A 21,678-nucleotide genomic window follows, 5' to 3' on the forward strand; every position below is an offset into this window, starting at 1 on the left:
AAAAAATTTGTTCCGGGATGTGGACGTCGCTGGTAAGGCCAGCATTTATTGCCCATCCCTAACTGCCCCTGAGAAAATGGTGGTGAGCTGCCACCTTGAACCGCTGCAGTTCTTGTGGTGAAGGTACTCCCACAGTGCTGTTGGGGAGGGAGTTCCAGGATTTTGATCCAGCGATGATGAAGGAAAGGCAATATATTTCCAAGTCAGGTTGGTGTGTAACTTGGAGGGGAACTTGTAGGTGATGGTGCTGCCATGCGCCTGCTGCCCTTGTCCTTCTAGGTGGTAGAGGTTGCGGGTTTGGGACGTGTTGTCGAAGAAGCCGTGGTGAGTTGCTGCAGTGCATCTTGTCGATGGTACACAATGCAGCCAAGGTATGCCGGTGATGGAGAGAGGGAATGTTTAAGAACATAAGAAATAGGAACAGGAGTAGGCCATACGGCCCCTCTAGCCTGCTCCGCCATTCAATAAGATCATGGCTGATCTGATCATGGACTCGGCTCCATTTCCCCGCCCACTTCCCATAACCCCTTATCCCCTTATCGTTAAAGAAACTGTCGATTTCTGTCTTAAATTTATACAATGTCCCAGCTTCCACAGCTCTCTGAGGCAGCGAATTCCACAGATTTGCAACCCTCAGAGAAGAAATTTCTCCTCATCACTGTTTTAAATGGGTGGCCCCTTATTCTAAGATCGTGCCCTCTAATTCTAGTCTCCCCCATCAGTGGAAACATCTCCTCTGCATCCACCTTGTCAAGCCCCCTCATAATTTTATACGTTTCAATAAGATCACCTCTCATTCTTCTGAATTCCAATGATAGAGGCCCAACCTACTCAACCTTTCCTCATAGGTCAACCCCCTCATCCCCGGAATCAACCTAGTGAACCTTCTCTGAACTGCCTCCAAAGCAAGTATATCCTTTCGTAAATATGGAAACCAAAATTGCACGCAGTATTCCAGGTGTAACCTCACCAATACCTTATATAGCTGTAGTAAGACTTCCCTGCTTTTATACTCCATCGCCTTTGCAATAAAGGCCAAGATCCCATTGGCCTTCCTGATCACTTGCTGTACCTGCATACTATCCTTTTGTGTTTCATGCACAAGTACCCCCAGGTCCCGCTGTACTGCGGCACTTTGCAATCTTTCTCCATTTAAATAATAACTTGCTCTTTGATTTTTTTTCTGCCAAAGTGCATGACCTCACACTTTCCAACATTATACTGCATCTGCCAAGGTGGTGGATAGGGTGCCAGTCAAGCGGGCTGCTTTGACCTGGATGGTGTCGAACTTCTTGAGTGTTGTTGGAGCTGTACTCATCCAGGCAAGTGGAGAGTATTTCATCACACTTTTGTCTTGTGCCTTGTAGATAGTGGAAAGGTTTTGGGGCATCAGGAGGTGAGTTACTTGCCACAGAATACCAGCCTCTGACCCACTCTTGTTGCCACAGTGTTTATGTGGCTGGTCCAATTAAATTTTCTGGTCAATGGTAACCCCCAGGATGTTGGTGTGACATTTGTGATGGTAATGCCGTTGAATATCAAAGGGACATGGTTAGACTCTCGCTTATTGGAGATAGTCATTGCCTGGCATGTAACCTGCCACTTATCAGCCCAAGCCAGAAAGTCATCCAGATCTTGCTGCATGCAGGCATGGAATACTTCATTTTCTGAGGAGTTGTGAATGGAACTGAACACTGTGCAATCATCATCGAACTTTCCCCACTTCTGACCTTATGATGGAGGGAAGGTCATTGATGAAGCAGCTGAAGATGGTTGGGCCTAGGACACTGCCCTGAGGAACTCTTGCAGTGAAGTCCTGGGACTGGAATGATCGACCTCCAACAACCACAACCATCTCCCTTTGTGCTAGATATGACTCCAGCTAATGGAGAGTTTTCCCCTGATTCCCATTGACTTCAGTTTTACTCGGGCTCCTTGATGCCACTCTCAGTCAAATGCTGCCTTGATGTCGAGGGCAGTCACTCTCACATCACCTCTGGAATTCAGCTCTTTTGTCCATGTTTGGACCAAGGCTGTAATGAGGTCTGGAGCTGAATGGTTCTGGCCAAACCTAAACTGAGCATTTGTGAGCAAGTTGTGCCTCTTGATAGCACTGTTGATGACACCTTCAATCACTTTGCTGATGATTGAGAGTAGACTGATGGGGCGGTAATTGGCCAGATTGGATTTGTCTTGCCTTTTGTGTACAGGACATACCTGGGCAGCTTTCCACATTGGTAGATGCCAGTGTTGTAACTGTACTGGAACAGCTTGGCTAGAGGTGTGGTTAGTTCTGGAGCACAAGTCTTCAGCACAACAGCTGGGATGTTGTCAGAGCCCATAGACTTTGCTGTATCCAGTGCGCTCAGCCGCGTCCTGATATCACCTGGAGTGAATCGAATTGGCCGAAGACTGGTTTCTGTGATGGTGGAGATATCAGGATGAGGCCGATATGGATCATCCACTCGGTACTTCTGGCTGAAGATGGTTGCAAACACTTCAGCCTTGTCTTTTGCACTTGCACGTGGGCTCCGCCAACATTAAGGATGGGTATATTCATGTTGCCACCTCCTCCCATTAATTGTTTAATGGTCCACCACCATTCATGACTGGATGTGGCAGGACTGCAGAGCTTTGATCTGATCCGTTGCTTAGCTCTGTTGAAAGCATACTACTTCCGTTGCTTAACATGCACATAACAGGGGCATGCAACATTCAGGAAGGATAGACAGAAAGGAAAAGGAGGTGGGGTAGCCTTGCTGGTTAAAGAGGAAATTAACGCAATAGTAAGGAAGGACATTAGTTTGGATGATATGAAATCTGTATGGGTGGAGCTGCGGAATACCAAAAGGCAGAAAACTCTAGTGGGAGTTGTGTACAGACCACCAAACAGTAATAGTGAGGTTGGGGACAGCATCAAACAAGAAATTAGGGATGCGTGCAATAAAGGTACAGCAGTTATCATGGGCGACTTTAATCTACATATAGATTGGGCTAACCAAACTGGTAGCAATAGAGTGGAGGAGGATTTCATGGAGTGTATTAGGGATGGTTTTCAAGACCAATATGTCGAGAAACCAACTAGAGGGCTGGCCATCTTAGACTGGGTGATGTGTAATGAGAAAGGACTAATTAGCAATCTTGTTGAGCGAGGCCTCTTGGGGAAGAGTGACCATAATGCAGTAGAATTCTTTATTAAGATGGAGAGTAACACAGTTAATTCAGAGACTAGGGTCCTGAACTTAAGGAAAGGTAACTTCGATTGTATGAGATGTGAATTGGCTAGAATAGACTGGCAAATGATACTTAAAGGGTTGATGGTGGATAGGCAATGGCAAACATTTAAAGATCACATGGATGAACTTCAACAAATTTACATCCCTGTCTGGAGTAAAATTAAAATGGGGAAGGTGGCTCAACCGTGGCTAACGAGGGAAATTAGAGATAGTGTTAAATCCAAGGAAGAGGCATATAAATTGGCCAGAAAAAGCAGCAAACCTGAGGACTGGGAGAAATTTAGAATTCAGCAGAATAGAACAAAGGGTTTAATTAGGAGGGGGAAAACAGAATATGAGAGGAAGCTTGCTGGGAACATAAAAACTGACTGCAAATGCTTCTATAGATATGTGAAGAGAAAAAGATTAGTGAAGATAAACATAGGTCCCTTGCAGTCAGAATCAGGTGAATTTATAATGGGGAACAAAGAAATGGCAGACCAATTGAACAAATACTTCAGTTCTGTCTTCACAAAGGAAGACACATCACCTTCCGGAAATACTCGGGGACCGAGGATCTAGCGAGAAGGAGGAACTGAAGGAAATCCTTATTAGTCAGGAAATTGTGCAAGGGAAATTGATGGGATTGAAGGCCGATAAATCCCCAGGGCCTGATAGTCTGCATCCCAGAGTACTTAAGGAAGTGGCACTAGAAATAGTGATGCATTGGTGATCATTTTCTACAGTCTATCGACTCTGGATCAGTTCTTGCTAATGTAACACCACTTTTTAAAAAAGGAGGGAGAGGGAAAATGGGGAATTATAGACCGGTTAGCCTGACATCAGTAGTGGGGAAAATGTTGGAATCAGTTATTAAAGATGAAATAGCAGCGCATTTGGAAAGCAGTGACGGGATCGGTCCAAGTCAGCATGGATTTATGAAAGGGAAATCATGCTTGACAAATCTTCTAGAATTTTTTGAGGATGTAACTAGTAGAGTGGACAAGGGAGAACCAGGGGATGTGGTGTATTTGGACTTTCAAAAGGCTTTTGACAAGATCCCACACAAGAGATTAGTGTGCAAAACTACAGCACATGGTATTGGGGGTAATGTATTGATGTGAATAGAGAACTGGTTGGCAGACAGGAAGCAGAGAGTTGGGATAAATAGGTCCTTCTCAGAATGGCAGGCAGTGACTAGTGGGGTGCCGCAGGGCTCAGTGCTGGTCCCAGCTATTTACAATATACAGCAATGATTTAGATGAAGGAATTGAGTGTAATATCTCCAAGTTTGCAGATGACACTAAACTGGGTGGTGGTGTGAGCTGTGAGGAGGTAGCTAAGAGGCTGAAGGGTGACTTGGACAGGTTTGGTGAGTGGGCAAATGCATGGCAGATGCAGTATTATGTGGATAAATGCAAAAACATGAAGGCAGAATATTATCTGAATGGCAGCAGATTAGGAAAAGGGGAGGTGCAACGAGAGCTAGGCGTCATGGTATATCAGTCATTGAAAGTTGGCATGCAGGTACAGCAGGCGGTGAAGAAGGCAAATGGCATGTTGGTCTTCATAGCTAGGGGACTGAGTATAGGAGCAGGAAGGTCTTACTGCAGTTGTACAGGGCCTTGGTGAGGCCTCACCTGGAATATTGTGTTCAGTTTTGGTCTCCTAATCTGAGCAAGGACGTTTTTGCTATTGAGGGAGTGCAGCGAAGGTTCACCAGCCTGATTCCCGGGATGGCGGGACTGATATATGAGGAGAGACTGGATCGACTGGGCTCGTATTCACTGGGGTTTAGAAGAATGAGAGAGGATCTCATAGAAACATATAAAATTCTGACGGGACTGGACAGGTTAGATGCAGGAAGAATGTTCCCGATGTTGGGGAAGTCCAGAACCAGGGGTCACAATCTAAGGATAAGGGGTAAGCCATTTAGGACCGAGATGAGGAGAAACTTCTTCACTCAGAGAGTTGTTAACCTGGAGAATTCTCTACCGTTGAGAGTTGTTGAAGCCAGTTCGTTCGATATATTCAAGAGGGAGTTGGATATGGCCCTGACGGCTAAAGGGATCAAAGGGTATGGAGAGAAAGCAAGAAAGGGGTACTGAGGTGAATGATGAGCCATGATCTTATTGAATTAATTCCTATGTTATGTTCTTATTTTAACCAATAAGGGAATTAAGGGTTATGGGGAGCGGGCAGGTAAGTGGAGCTGAGTCCACGGCCAGATCAGCCATGATCTTGTTGAATGGCAGAGCAGGCTCGAGGGGCTAGATGGCCTACTCCTGTTCCTAATTCTTATGAATGGTAGTGCAGGCTCGAAGGCCAAATGGCCTACTCCTGCACCTATTTTCTATGTTTCTATGTAGTCCTGTGTTGAAGCTTCCCCAAGCTGGCACCTCATTTTTAGGTATGCCTGATGCTGCTCCTGGCATGCTCTTCTGCACTCCTCATTGAACCAGTGTTGGTCCCCTGGCAAGGTAGTAATGATAGAGTTAGGGATATGTTGGGCCATGGGGTTAGGGATTATGTTGGAATACAATTCTGCTGCTGCTGATGGCCCACAGTGCCTCATGGATGTCCAGTTTTGAGGTGCTAGATCTGTTCTGAATCTGTCCCATTTAGCATGGTGGTAGTCCCACACAACTTGATGGAGAGTGTCTTCAGTGCGAAGATGGGACTTTGTCTCCACAATGACTCTGCGGTGATCACTGCTACCAATGCTGTCATGGACAGATGCATCTGCGACAGGTAGATTGGTGAGGACGAGGTCAAGTAGGTTTTTAGCTCATGTTGGTTCTCTCACCACCTGTCGCAGGCCCAGTCTGGCAGCTATGTCCTTCAGGACTCAGCCAGCTCAGTCAGTAGTGGTGCTACTAAGCCAACTTAGTGATGGACATTGAAGTCCTCCACCCAGAGTACATTCTGTGCCCTTGCTACCCTCAGTGTTTCTTCCAAGCTTTCTCATGCTTAACCTGAAGCCATGAGACTTCATGAGGTTCGGAGTCAATGTTGAGGACTCTCAGGCCTCTCCGTCCCGACTGGAACCACTGTGCCGCCACCTCGGTGGGTGGGACAGGACATACCAAGGGATGGTGATGGAGGAATCTGGGACATTGGCTGAAAGGTATGATTGTGTGAGTATGACTATGTCAGGCTGTTGCTTGACTAGTCTATGGAACATCTCTCCCAATTTTGGCACAAGTCCCCAGATGTTAGTGAGGAGGACTTTGCAGGGTCGACTGGGCTGGGTGTGCCGTTGTTGGCTCCGAAGCCGGTGCCAAGGTCGATGCTGGGTGGTCCATCCAGTTTTATTCTTATTGTTTTAAGTAGTGGTTTGTTACAACTGAATGGCTTGCTAGGCCATTTCAGAGGACAGTTAAGAGTCAACCTCATTGCTGTGGGTCCGGAGTCACATGTAGGCCAGACCAGATAAGGACAGCAGATTTCCTTACCTAAAGGATATTAGTGAACCAGAAGGGTTCTGCCACACATAAATTAAATTAGAAAATTACCACATTTCATCCAAATTTGTCCAGATAAAAATCCTGGCCTTTTACCTGCAACAAAAATAATCTGGCTATTCCATGGGGCTATAAATGTATTTACCCGTTTATAGCCCAAATTACTTCATAAACATCCTGGACCTGGGCCCAATGGAGCACCTCCAGCAGTGCCTCAGGTCTGTTCTCTCCATTAGAATCACCAGGCAGTCCAGTATTTCCTAAAGCGCAGTGCATGTCATTCTAATTAACTTTTGGTGCTCTGCACTCACTGTCTGTAAATAGCGCCTGCCCAGGAAAATCAACCCTGGGCAGGCTCTGTGAAGCATTCACAACAAAATAGATGAATTAATAGCGCAGATAGAAATTAATAGGTTTGATCCAATAGCCATTACGGAGATGTGGTTGCAAAGTGACCAAGCTTGGGAAGTAAATATTCCAGGATGCTTAACTTTTAGAATAGATAGGCAAAATGGAAAAGGAGGAGGGGTAGCCCTCATAATAACTGATGGGATAAAGACAGTAGAAAGGATCTTGGCTTGGAAAATCAAGACGTCGAATCAGTTTGAGTGAAGCAAGGAGCAGAAAATACTGGTGGGAGTTGTTTATAGGCCCCCAAACAGTAGTGGTAATGTAGGGCACAGTATAAATCAGAAAATTAGAGGTACATGTAACAAGGGTAATGCAGTAATCATGGGGAACTTCAATCTACATATAGACTGGGCTAGCCAAATATGCAGTAATAGTGTGGAGGACGAATTGATGGAATATATACAAGATGGTTTTCTAGATGTATGTTGAGGAACCAACTAGGGAACAGTCTATTTTAGATCTAGTATTATACAATGAGAAAGGATTAATTAAAAGCCATATACTAAAGGGGCCTTGAGGAAAGAGTGACCATAATATGATAGAATTTTATATTGAGTTTGAAAGTAATTTAGTTCAATCCGAAACTAGGGTCTTAAATCTAAACAATGGAAACTACGTAGGTATGAGGGGAGAGTTGGCTAAGGTAGATTGGGAAACTACATTAAAAGGTATGATGGTAGACGAGCAATGGGTAGCATTTAAAGAATGAATACATCATTTACAACAACCATATATTCCTTTAAGGCACAAAAACCCCACAGGAAAAGTGATCCAATCGTGGCTAATAAGAGAAGTTAAAGATAGTACTGGATCAAAGGTAGAGGCTTATAATGTTGCCAAAAAGAGCAGTAAACCTGAGGATTAGGAAGATTTTAGAATTCACCAAAGGAGGACCAAGAAATTGATGATGAAAGGGATAAATGAATATGAGAGTAAACTAGCGAGAGACATAAAAACAGACTGTAAAAGCTTCTCTTGGTAAGTGAAAATGAAAAGATTAGCAAAAATAAATGTAGGTCCCTTACAGGCTGAGACAGGAGAAATTATAATGGGAAAATAGAAATGGCAGAGCAATTAAACAAATATTTTGTGGCTGTCTTCACAGAAGAAGACACAAAACACTTCCTGAAAATAGTGGAGATCCAAGGATCTAGCGAGAATGAGGAACTGGAAGAAATTAGTATTAGTAAAAAAATAGTATTGGAGAAATTAATGGGACTGCAAGCCGATAAATCCCCTGGACCTGATGGCGTAGGGTTTTGAAAGATGTGGCTATAGAGATAGTGGATGCTTTGGTTGTCATCTTCCAAAATTCCATTGATTCTAGAATGGTTCTCGCAGATTGGCAGGTAGCTAATTTAACCCCACTATTAAAGAAAGGAGGGAGAGAGAAAACAGGAAACTACAGACCAGTTAGCCTGACATCAGTAGCAGGGAAAATGCTAGAATCTATTATTAAGGATGTGGTAACAGGGCACTTAGAAAGCAATAATAGGATTGGGCAGTCAACCCGGATTTATGAAAGGGAAATCATGTTTGACAAATCTGTTCGAGTTTATTGCGGTTGTAACTAATAGGATAGATAAGGGGAACCAGTGGTTGTGGTGTATTTGGATTTTCAGAAGGCATTCGATAAGGTGCTACTCAAGAGGTAGGGCTCATGGGATTGGGGTAATATATGAGCATGGATTGAGGATTGGTTAATGGACAGAAAACAGAGAGTAGGAATAAACAGGTCATTTTCGGATTGGCGGGCTGTAATTAGTAGGGTGCTGCAAAAATTGGTGCTTGTGCCCCAGTTATTCACAATCTAAATCAATAAATTGGATGAGGGGACCAAATGTAATATATCCAATTTTGCTGATGATACAAAGCTAGGTGGAAATGTAAGTTGTGAGGAGGATGCAAAGAGGCTTCAAGGGGATAAAGACAAGCTAAGTGAATGGACAAGAACATGGTAAATGGAATATAATGTTGAGAAATGTGAAGTTATCCACTTTGGTCGGAAAAATAGAAAAGCAGAGTATTTTTTAAATGGTGAGAGATAGGGAAATGTTAGTGTTCAGATGGACCTGGATATCCTTGTACACAAATCACTGAAAGTTAACATGCAGGCAATTACGAAAGCAAGTGGTATGTTGGCCTTTATTACAAGAGGATTTGAGTATAAGAGTAAAGACATATAACAGCAATTAAAGTCTGAGAAATCCCCGAGGCCTGATAGTCTGCATCCCAGAGTACTCAAGGAACTGGCCCTAGAAATAGTGGATGCATTGGTGATCATTTTCCAACAGTCGATCAACTCTGGATCAGTTCCTATGGACTAGAGGGTAGCTAATGTAACACCACTTTTCAAAAAAGGAGGGAGAAAGAAAACTGATAATTATAGACCGCTTAGCCTGACATCAGTAGTGGGGAAAATGTTGAAATCAGTCATTAAGGATGAAATAGCAGCGCATTTGGAAAGCAGTGACAGGATCCGACCAAGTCAGCATGGATTTATGAAAGGGAAATCATGCTTGACGAATCTTCTGGAATTTTTTGAGGATGTAACTAGCAGAGTGGACAAGGGAGAACCAGTAGATGTGGTGTATTTGGACTTTCAAAAGGCTTTTGACAAGGTCCCGCACAAGAGATTGGTGTGCAAAATCAAAGCACATGGTATTGGGGGTAATATAATGACGTGGATAGGGAACTAGTTGGCAGACAGGAAGCAGAGAGTCGGGATAAACGGGTCCTATTCAGAATGGCAGGCAGTGACTAGTGGAGTGCCACAGGGCTCCGTGCTGGGACCCCAGCTCTTTACAATGTACATTAACAATTTAGATGAAGGAATAGAGTGTAATATCTCCAAGTTTGCGGATGACACTAAACTGGGTGGCGGTGTGAGCTGTGAGGAGGACGCTAAGAGGCTGCAGGGTGATTTGGACAGGTTAGGTAAGTGGGCAAATGCATGACAGATGCAGTATTATGTGGATAAATGTGAGGTTATCCATTTTGGGGGCAAAAACACGAAGGCAGAATATTATCTAAATGGCGGCAGATTAGGAAAAGGGGAGCTGCAATGAGACCTGGGTGTCATGGTTCATCAGTCACTGAAAGTGGGCATACAGGTACAGCAGGCGGTTAAGAAGGCAAATGGTATGTTGGCCTTCATAGCTAGGGGATTTGAGTATAGAAGCAGGGAGATCTTAATGCAGCTGTACAGGGCCTTAGTGAGGCCTCACCTGGAATATTGTGTTCAGTTTTGGTCTCCTAGTCTGAGGAAGGACGTTATTGCTATTGAGGGAGTGCAAATAAGGTTCACCAGACTGATTCCAGGGGTGGCTGGGCTGTCATATGAGGAGAGACTGGATCAACTGGGCCTTTATTCACTGGAGTTTAGAAGGATGACAGGGGATCTCATAGAAACGTATAAGATTCTGACAGGACTGGACAGGATAGATGCGGGAAGAATGTTCCCGATGTTGGGGAAGTCCAGAACCAGGGGACATAGTCTTAGGATAAGGAGTAGGCCATTTAGGACTGAGATGAGGAGAAACTTCTTCACTCAGAGTTGTTAACCTGTGGAATTCCCTGCCGCAGAGAGTTGTTGATGCCAGTTCACTGGATATATTCAAGAGGGAGTTAGATATGGCCCTTACGGTTAAGGGGATCAAGGGGTATGGAGAGAAAGCAGGAAAGGGGGACTGAAGGAATGATCAGCCATGATCTTATTGAATGGCGGTGCAGGCTCGAAGGGCTGAATGGCCTACTCCTGCACCTATTTTCTATGTTTCTATATAGGGCCCTGGTGAGACCGCACCTGGAGTATTGTGTACAGCTTTGGTCTCCTTACCTAAAGAACGTTATACTTGCCATAGAGGGAGTGCAATGAACATTCACCAGAATGATTGTCCAGATGGGCGGGATTGTCCTATGACGAGAGATTGAGTAGACTAGGCCTATATTCTCTAGAGTTTAGAAGAATGAGAGGTGATCTCATTGAAACATATGAAAGTCTTAGAGCTTGATGGGGTAGATGCAGAGTAGATGTTTCCTCTGGCTGAGCAATCCAGAATCAGGAGTCAGAATTTCAGAATAAGGGGTTGGTCATCTCGTACTGAGATGAGGAGAAATGTCTTCACTCAGAGGATGGCGAATGTTTGTAATTCTCTACCCCAGAGGGCTGTGGAGGCTCAGTCGTTGAGAGTATCTTCAAGACAGAAATTGATAGATTTTTGGATATTAAGGGAACCAAGGGATATGGGGATAGTGCAGGAAAGTGGAGTTGAAGTAGAAGATCAGCCATGATCGCATTGAATGGCGGAGCAGGCTCAAGGGGCCGAATGGCCTACTCCTGCTCCTACTTCTTATTTTCTTAGGTTCTTATGTTCTAATATGAACATATTGGTTCAGGGGAACGCTATTTCAGATGTTTGAGATTGTTCCTTATCGTGACTAATAGTCATCCAAAATACAAAGATAAAATTGACCCACACACAGACACAGACACACTTTCAACCAATCCAACTATTTCCAAATCACCTACACAAATTGTTGAAGGTGGCAGGGCAGGTTGAGAAAGCAGTTAAAAAAGCATATGGGATTCTGGCTTTATAAATAGAGGCATAGAGTACAAAAGCAAAGAAGTTATGATGAATCTTAAAATACTGGTTCGGCCACAGCTGGAGTATTTTGACCAATTCTGGGTACTGCACTTCAGGAAAGATCTGCATTTTGTATATTCGTATGTTCCTTATTTGGGGGGATGGCTATTGCAGAAACTGCATTCAGTTGCTCATCAGCTACCTTTACCCTGGCAGTCCTGACAGCAGCTTGCTGTGACCTTTGAAGTTGACCCCATTAAAGTTTGTCGGGTCAGGGAGAGGAGACCAATTTAAATATCTTGGGCAGTCATCTGAACTTGGCAGAGAAGGCTGGAAATCCCAGTGGAAATGACCTGGGTCATTTGGGCAAACCATTGCTGCCATTTCTCAAACATAATGGGCCGTAAATTACGGCCTCTCCAGGTGCGTACGATGTGTGTACGCGCCCGAAGAATCCTTGCAAGTTCCGGGTTTAGGTGCGTGAAGCACTTTGCGATCTGTCATTTATTTTGACAGGTTGCACGCATCCCCGGGAGAAAGGCCTTCGCAGGCGGAAATTTGGGCTATTTGCCCAACTCCTGCCCAGCGAATGTCCTTAAAACTCATGCCTCGTAAAAGCAGTTGTAAGGCCTGCTTTTACCAGTGTAAGAGTTTTAAAAGATAGAAAAATTAAATTATATCACTAATTTTTATATTTAAAAACCCTGTCCATTAAAGTAAGTTTATTTTTAACCCTATTAAAACATATTTTATAAAATTTCTAAAAAAATAAAAAAATTCTAAAACATTTAATTTGATTCAATTTCAATTAATTTTAAATATGTGAGGTGTTTTTTTATTTATGCATTAGTGTTTCTGTGTTGGGAGATTTTCTCATGGATAGTAATGGGAGCTCATATAAACGGAACTCACCATTACTATCAATGAGAATATTCCATTTCCATTGGTGGTCCAGGCCCACCCTGGGATGCGTAGGCTTCCGCGCTGGGCTGCGCATCTAGGCCTCGGAAGCGTACATTCCTCCGAGACCACCAGGTACTTTTGTAAAAAATTAAAAAAAATTCCGGTTGGAGGCATCTGTCCGCAGGAAGCCTCCGATCGCAATTTCTGGCCCATAATTTATTCAATGTAAAAATAAATCTATTGCATAATGAAGCATTATTGATACACATATTATCATCAAATTTCAATGTCCATATAATTGAAAATGTATTTTTTTCATGCATTAATTTTTCAAATGTTCTTATTTTTCATCAGCCAATTATACTGCATACTGAAGATAACTAAATATTTGGAAGAGCTAGTTAAAACTTACGAAGAAGAAACAGAGTCTTCATATTTGTCAGTAATTAAAAATAACAAACATTTTCAAATTTGCAAACAGTTACCGCGGACTAACATTTAAGATTATCTCCTTCCATTTGCTAATTTTAGTGAAAAAATGTGAGCATCAAGACGGGAATAAATGGAAGAAAATAAATCCCTTATTGTTTCTATCAGTAATGTCATGCCATTTCTTTAGTTTTCTTTTTATATATTAGAGAACCATAAAAATGACTGAAGAGACCTTCTGGTCAGCATTTTTTTAAGCTTATTTTTGTTATTTTAATATTGATATGTGCTGTTAGCATGTCAGAATATTTCAATTGCTCAAGTTTCTAATGATGTAAATGTAAGACCTAACTAGTGTTCGAATAACAAAGCTTTATATGAATCATGTTGAATACTGGAATTCTTTTAGTCCACATTTTTAGGCACCTGTCATTTTATTAACCAAGAATACTTGCAACTTTGAAATATGAGGTTCAAAATATCTTGACTCAAGCTTTATTGATAATTAAACAATTTATGGTTGCAGATGATTGGCAACAGAAGAGTTCATTGTACTTGTATGTAACATCTTTGTTTTTTTTCAAATAATGTTCTAACAAAGGTTAAAAAGTAAATTTTGTTAAATTATAAAAGTATACTATTTTCTTGGTTAAATAATCAAAAGTAACAAACGGATGTTATTTGTTACTAGATATGTACATACAGCTTGTTTATTGTTAAATTTTCAAATATTGGTTGCCATGTCAATGGAGGGAAATTTAAAAAAAATTATGATTCAACCTTTGTTATCAAAATAAACCAATGGTCTTTTTTGTTCAAGCAAAATGTATAGCACTCACTGTCAAACATTCCTCCATAAATAGCACCAGCAACACTTCAGAAGCTTGACAAGTTGGAACTACATTTAAATGTATCCTACTTTGAATCCCCCTCCCTCTCCTTTTCCGATCCACCATTGACAGCAGAACTTCATGATCCTATACTCTGGAATTATTTTCCATGATCCTGATACATTCATTCTTACCTTTAAAAGTCTCCTCAACTGCATCTTCAGTTACCTGAACAATTGTTTCAACACAGGCTGAATATCCAGAACAATGCTTGTAAATGAAGTAGTTTAGAGTATTTTGGTTTTTGTTTTTAGACTATTTTATTTAACCAGTTTTTGCATTAAAAAAAACAATCAAAATTACATCATGAAATGGATGCATTTATTCATACCATGCAAATTACTTTGGGATCAGAATCTTTCAACCTAATGTCAACAATCAAGTAGAATATTTTCAATTTCTCCCATTCTCAGAGTTCTGTGAGCAAAGTAACTGCTGTTCCAAAAAGAGATTCAATAATAATAGTGCCTTTAGATGATTTCAACCATTAATACTTTACTAATAGAAATAGAAATTGCACAAAACCATTAACAGACAAAGTTTCCAGACACAGACCAATGTGGCTAACAACATCAAGTGAAGGAGTGAAATTCTGCTCCTGTGTGGCAGTAGTGCAGGTGTATCTGGCACAGAGGGGACAGAAAACTGGGGGCAGAAGCTAGATTTGAACATGGGCCTTATACTAAACATCCGTAAGACAAAGGTCCTCCACCAACCTGACCCCACCACACAGCACAGCTCCCCAGTTATCAAAATCCACGGTGCGGCCCTGAACAATGTGGACCACTTTCCATACCTCGGCAGACATTGACAACGAGGTTCAACGCCGCCTCCAGTGTGAGTGCAGCCTTTGGTTGCCTGAGGAAGAGAGTGTTTGAAGACCAGGATCTCAAATTTGGCATCAAGCTTATGGTCTACAGGGCTGTAATGATACCCGCCCTCCTGTATGGTTCAGAGACATGGACCCTATACAGTAGACACCTCAAATCGCTGGAGAAATACCACCAACAATGTCTCCGCAAGATCTTGCAAATCCCCTGGAAGGACAGACGCACCGTCAGTGTTCTCGATCAGGCCAACATCCCCAGCATCGAAGCACTGACCACACTCGACCAGCTCCGTTGGGCGGGACACATAGTTCGCATGCCCAAGACTCTTAAAGCAAGCGCTCTATTCAGAACTCCTACACGGCAAACGAGCCCCAGGTGGGCAGAGGAAACGTTTCTCGGACACCCTCAAAGCCTCCTTGATTAAGTGCAACATCCCCACTGACACCTGAGAGTCCCTGGCCAAAGATCGCCCTAAGTGGAGGAAGAGCATCCGGGAGGGCACTGATCACCTCGACACCGAGAACATGCATAAAACCAACGCAGGCAGCGGAAGGAGCGTGCAGCAAACCAGACTCCCCACCTACCCACCCTTTCCTCCAACGACTGTCCCACCTGTGACAGAGAATGCAGTTCTCGTATTGGACTGTTCAGTCACCTGAGAACTCACTTTTAGAGTGGAAGCAAGTCCTTCCTCGATTTTGAGGGACTGCCTATGAATGAATGTATCTGGCGCAGAGGGGACAGAAAACTGAGGACAGAAGCTAGATTTGAACTGGTCCCAGATTTGCCATTGGGTCTGTGTTGGGAGAGCAGGCGACTTGTACTGTTACATGGCACAAATCTTATTAGGCTCATTCATGTAGCTGGAACTGTAATCTTGCTGCAATGCAAATTCTAATGTTTTGCTTCGTTGATGCAACATCATCACTGGGTGGCTGAAAAGCTTGGGAGTATAGCACACTCCTGTAGAGACACAATCAGCAGAAGTACTGTTGAACTGTCCTGTCTGATCCTTTGAACACTTTATTTTGGGGCTTTTTTGCTTTCATTGCATTGCACTTAAGTTCTCAAATTCTTTCAATTGAACCTTTAATATGTGGCCTTTGGTTTGAATTTGGGTTGCTTTGTGTGAGTGTTCGAAAGAGAAGAGGGACTTGTAAAGATAAGGAAGCATCCGACGTGAGTATGCAGCTGATTGAGACAGAAGTCTGATTCCAATATTAACAGAGCCGGGGAGGGTGTAGGGAAGCCAAGATCAGCCGGAGAATCAAGCAATTCTTTGGGACATAGAAACCCTGCCAAACTTAACGGCAGAACTTCATTAATATCTTGGTGCTCTGTTCCCTGCCCAGAATACGGTCAGGCAGACAGCCTGGCTGGCAGCAGGAGGCTGCAGCTGGGGACTCTTGGGGATGGTTCCCGGTACTAGCATTAGCTCTGGGTAGCAATTGCGATCATGAAGTGGGTGCGGGGGAGGCGCACGAACAGGAGCGCTGGGGGGAGTGGGTGGTAACCGATAGGAAGGGGGTTGGCTCGCAATCGGGAGGTGAGGGAGTTTTGAGATCGGTGTTGAGGGATGTCGAAGGCTTCCTTGAGCAGCATGGATGGGGGGAGCACTCCTGACCCACAGGGAGTGCTAAAGCTGGCAGCTCCCACCTCGGATGAGCTGGCAGGAATCCCGCAGGGCGGGTCTCCCCTCACTAGTCAATCCCAGTCACGGCGCCGATTGGGTCATCAGGACGGTTTTGGTTTGTTAATTAGTCCTCCACCTGCATTTTGCAGAAGCCTTGTACATGGCCTGACATCTGCACTTTAAAAATTTAAAGGGATGGGTGTTGTGTATTTAACCCTTTCTAACCTGCATGACATCTGACCACCAGAGGGCCCACCTGTTGGAGTCCAAAGGGATCCCACCATCCCTTGGCAGCACAGTATATAAGCAAGCCACCCACGAGGTACCTGCGCTGTTGAATCTTATTAAAGGAGCTCAGGTCACACTTGCTTATTACATGCAGTACTCAGTCTCACCCTTTATTATGCGTGTAATAATTGGCGACGAGGAGTTCGAGGAGGTGGAGCAGCGTTGGAGAGGCCTACAAAAGGCCCAGCGTCGAGTCGGGAGGCAGCGGGGAATTCGAGGAGGCAGAGCAGAGTCGGAGAGGCCAACAAAATGCCCAGCGTCGAGTCGGGAGGCAGCGGGGAGTTCGAGGCACCAGGAATCATTTACAATGTTGGCTGGTATGGGAGCCTGGAAGGGATGTTGGGTGGTCAGCAATTTAATGGCAATGGGAGCAGGAAAATGGTCTTGTGGACACGATGAGCTCAGAGGTCATGAAGAGAATAGCTTGAGAAAAATTTGAGTTTGATTCTAGGGCAGGGGGGAACCTGGAGGGGTAGGAGGAAGGAGATTTAGTTTGGGCATGAGGAATGGGGGGAACAGCAGAGGCAGCTGAAAGATTAGTCGATCATAGTGATATAAGATGTTTGTACTTACTGTTGGAGATGAGAGTGGAGGGAGAACAGGAGAAAGGTTTAAAGAGAAGTTGGTAATGAAGAAAAGAAAATGGGGGTTATCTTTGGTCGCTAGGACGACCCTGGAGTAGTGGGCAGTTTTAATAGAGCAGAGTGAGACCCTATAGTGTTTGATGTGGTCCAGCCAAATATGTTCAAGTCTGCGCCATTGACTCGAGGGAGCAATGATGGCAGCCATTGTCGGGGAACGACCGGTATGAGCGATAGTAAAAGTTTTGCTGGGGACAAGGAATTAAAGGTGGGTGTAAGACTAGTTGAGCAGATCAAAGGGTGCAGAAGTATTGTGGCGAATGGGGGGCCAAAGATTAGCAGTTAGGAGTTTGAAAGAATAGTTGTACATGATTAGGGAGTATTAGATGACAAGGATCTCCCGCTCCGTCTTCCGACTCGTCGCTGCTGCTCCCCAGACTGATGGGCCTTTTGTAGGCCTCAGCGATCTCCCGCTCCGCCTCCCGGCTCAACGCTGCTGCTCCCCGGGCTGACGGGCCTTTTGTAGGCCTCAGCGATCTCCCGCTCCGCCTCCCGACTCGACGCTGCTGCTCCCCGGACCGACGGACCTTTTGTAGGCCTCAGCGAAATCCCGCTCCGCCTCCCGACTCGATGCTGCTGCTCCCCGGACTGACGGGCCTTTTGTAGGCCTCAGCGATCTCCCGCTCTGCCTCCCGACTCGACGCTGCGGCTCCCCGTACATGATGCATGAGAAAGTGGAAATTGAGCTGGACAGGCTGCAATGTGAAGGCATCATCGCGCCGGTGGAATTCAACGACTGGGCCATTCCGATTGTCCCGGTACTCACGGAGGATGGCACGGTTAGAATTTGCGGGGACTATAAAGTAACGATTAACCGTTTTTCGCTGCAGGCCCAGTACCTACTACCCAAGGCAGACGACCTATTTGCGACTCTGGCTGGAGGGAAGACATTCACCAAGCTGGAACTGACTTCGGCCTACATGACGCAGGAGCTGGCGGAGTCTTTGAAAGGTTTCACCTGCATCAACATGCACAAAGGTCTGTTTATCTACAACCAGTGCCCGTTCGGGATTCGGTCGCCCACGGCGATCTTCCAGCGGAACATGGAGAGACTGCTAAAGTCGGTTCCTTGTACAATGGTCTTCCAGGATGACATATTGGGGAATTCACAAGAGGCTGCCTTTAAGAAAGCCAGAAATCTGTTGTGTTCTAACAAACTGCTTGTCCTGTATAACCCTTGTAAACGATTAGTGCTAGCTTGTGATGCTAGCACTAATCGTCGTCATAAGGGGTCGGGTGTGTATTACAGCAGGCTAATGAATCGGGGATTTTGCAACCGGTCACCTATGCGTCCAGGAGTTTGTCCAAGGCCGAAAGGGCCTACAGCGTGGGTCAAAAAGAGGCTCTGGCGTGCGTTTACGGGGTAAAAAAAATGCACCAGTACTTATTTGGCCTCAAGCTTGAAACTGACTACGAGCCGCTCATATCGCTGTTCTCTGAGAGCAAAGGGATTAATACCAATGTCTCTGCCCGCATCCAAAGATGGGCGCTCACGTTGTCGGCATACAACTATGTAATCCGCCACAGACCGGGCAGAGAATTGCGCAGATGCTCTCAGTCGGCTGCCATTGCCCACCACCGGGGTGGAAGTAGCACAGCCAGCGGACTTGCTCATGGTCATGGAGGCATTCGAGAACAAGAAGTCCCCCGTTACGGCCCACCAGATCAGGACCTGGACCAGCCAGGATCCTTTACTGTCCTTGGTAAAAAAACTGCGTCCTCCATGGGAGCTGGTCCAGTGTCCCAGTGGAGATGCAGGAGGCGATTAAGCCGTTCCACAGACGCAAAGACGAGTTGTCCCTGCAGGCGGACTGTCTATTGTGGGGCAATCGCGTGGTCTTGCCCAAGAAAGGCAGAGACACATTCATATGTGAACTATACAGCACCCACCCAGGCATCGTAATGATGAAAGCCACAGCCAGATCCCATGTGTGGTGGCCCGGTATCGACTCAGATTTAGAGTCTTGCGAGCGCCAGTGCAACACTTGCTCTCAGCTGAGCAATGTACCCAGAGAGGCACCGCTAAGTTTGTGGTCATGGCCCTCCAAACCATGGTCGAGGATCCATGTAGACTATGCGGGCCCATTTCTAGGCAAAATGTTTTTGGTTGTCGTGGACGCTTACTCAAAATGGATTGAATGTGCAGTAATGTCTGTAAGCGCGTCCATGGCCACCATTGAAAGCCTACGAGTCATGTTTGCCACGCACAGTTTGCCTAATGTCCTAGTCAGCGACAATGGGCCGTGCTTCACCAGTGCTGAATTCAAGGAATTCATGACCCGCGACGGGATCAAACACGTCACATCTGCCCCGTTCAAGCCCGCATCCAACGGCCAGGCAGAATGGTCAGTTCAGACCATCAAGCAAAGCTTGAAACACGTGTCGGAAGGCTCCCTGCAGACCCAGTTGTCCCGAGAGCTGCTCAGCTACCGCACCAGACCCCACTCACTCACCAGGGTTTCCCCAGCCGAGCTGCTCATGAAAAGGGCGCTTAAAACAAGGCTCTCTCTTGTCCACCCTGATCTCCATAATCACGTGGAGGGCAAGTGACATCAACAAAGTGTGTACCATGACTGTGCAAATTTGTCACGCGATATTGAGATCAATGATCCTGTGTTTGTGCTCAATTATGGACATGGTCCTAAATGGCTTGCTGGCACGGTCACAGCCAAAGAGGAGAGTAGGGTGTTTCAGGTCAAATTGGCCAATGAACAAAAGCACAGAAAACATTTGGACCAAATCAAATTACTGTTCACCAACAGCTACGAACAACCCGAAGAGGACACCACCAACTCACCTTCCAACTCACACACAAGTGTCAACTGACATCATGGTTGACCACAAAACCAAACTCATCATCCCCAGCAGCCCGGCATGGCCGGCTGCCCAACAGTGCAGTGAAGAACTGACCAACCCACCCACACCCACATTTGTACCGAGCCCCAGATCGTCTCACCTTGTAAATAAGTGTACTGTTGACTTCACGGGGGAGTGATGTTATGTATTTAACCCTTTATAACCTGCATGACACCTGACCACCAGAAGGCCCACCTGTTGGGAGTCCAAAGGGATCCCAGCATCCCTTGGGAGCACAGTATATAAGCAGGTCACCCACGAGGTACCTGCACTCTGGAATCTTATTAAAGGAGCTAAGGTCACACTTGTTCATTACACACAGTACTCAGTCTCAGCTTTTATTATGAGTGTAATGATGGGAATGGGGTTGAGCGGCCCGATCATGACATTAAAAACTCACCCCGACAGGTGGAAGATGGTGCGATGGGGGAGGGGTTAAAATCGAAGCCTGTTTGTGTGTGTGTGCGTGCGTGTGAGGGTAATTTTAACTTGACTCACCCGGGGGGAAACTGATGTGATCAAATCAGCTGCCCATTTCATAGTCCCTAATTTTACTTTCCATTGAAGTCAACTTAAAATTATCTGTCTGCGTATTGCAGGCATGCTGCTGAAGTAGTTACTTTGGTAAACTTCAATGTTGATTTTTTTTCAATACTGAATTTTACCAAGGGGAGGAGAGGGAGGGGGTGTTTAGTAGTGGTACTACGGCCATCACGGTGTGGGGCAGGTTTTGTATATTCGTATGTTCCTTATTTAGGAGGATGGCTATTTTATTGCAGAAACTGTATTCAGTTGCTCATCAGTTATCCTTTCACAGCAGCCCTGACTGCAGCTTGCTGAAGAAGGTTCTCCTCATATTCAAAAATGGCACACTTCTGTAAGGATTTCATAGTACATAGCCAATTAACTCTTCTAGCCTAGTTTATAATAGATTCGGGCCTGACACCAATAGGTTACAAATAGTCTTTTATTTGTCACACAGCAGAGATCAACATGACAACAATGTCTCAAGCAGTAGTTTACAGTACCAAACAGATTACATTACCGCCTGTTACTGGACAGAGTTAGGGTGGGTCACCTCCCTCTCCTCTCCTAGCCAGGAAGGTGTTAGGCCAAAGCCAGCATGGATCCGCCTCATGCAGGCTGCGGTTGATTCTTCCTCTCTGCTAAACACTTAAAAACCTACTTCCTATAATCCTTTTCTTGACCACCTGACCTTATTCGCCCACTCGTTGCCCCTAAGGTCTCCATTTCACCTATTCTTATTTGCATGTACTTTCCTGTTGTTTTTCTCAAATCTCCCAATTTCCCTTATCTTGCAGTCCCTACTAACCTTTAACTGAAACAGCTCCGTGGCCTCGACTATACTATAGCCATGGCTATCTGTCAGTGACCAGGGTTTGTTAGTTATTTTAATCATATCAGTTACAAAAGTATTCAAAGAAAACCACCTAGCTGTCTTGTTTGTGGTTAAAGTCTTTTGCCCCAGACATGTTTTATGTCATGTCGTTATTAGCCATATATAAATC

At 44.9% G+C, this 21,678-nt stretch overlaps 1 protein-coding gene across 3 annotated transcripts in view; it reads left to right on the plus strand.

Annotated features, from left to right (window-relative positions):
* LOC139275777 (ATPase MORC2-like) overlaps positions 1-13,156 on the plus strand; it is a 70,961-nt gene extending 57,805 nt beyond the window's left edge. For 2 of the 3 annotated variants that reach the window (XM_070892977.1, XM_070892979.1), the window contains one exon: positions 12,937-13,009. Coding sequence is in view for 1 of the 3 variants with exons in the window: in XM_070892978.1 (XP_070749079.1) it covers positions 12,937-13,084 (148 nt within the window). In the remaining 2 variants the exon portion in view is untranslated. Of the gene's footprint in view, positions 1-12,936 lie in introns of all 3 variants that reach the window. The other variant, XM_070892978.1, reaches the window with a different exon arrangement.
* The last annotated feature ends 8,522 nt before the right edge of the window (positions 13,157-21,678 follow it).

The sequence above is a fragment of the Pristiophorus japonicus genome, chromosome 11 (genome assembly GCF_044704955.1).
Source record: "Pristiophorus japonicus isolate sPriJap1 chromosome 11, sPriJap1.hap1, whole genome shotgun sequence".
Lineage (NCBI taxonomy): Eukaryota > Metazoa > Chordata > Chondrichthyes > Pristiophoridae > Pristiophorus > Pristiophorus japonicus.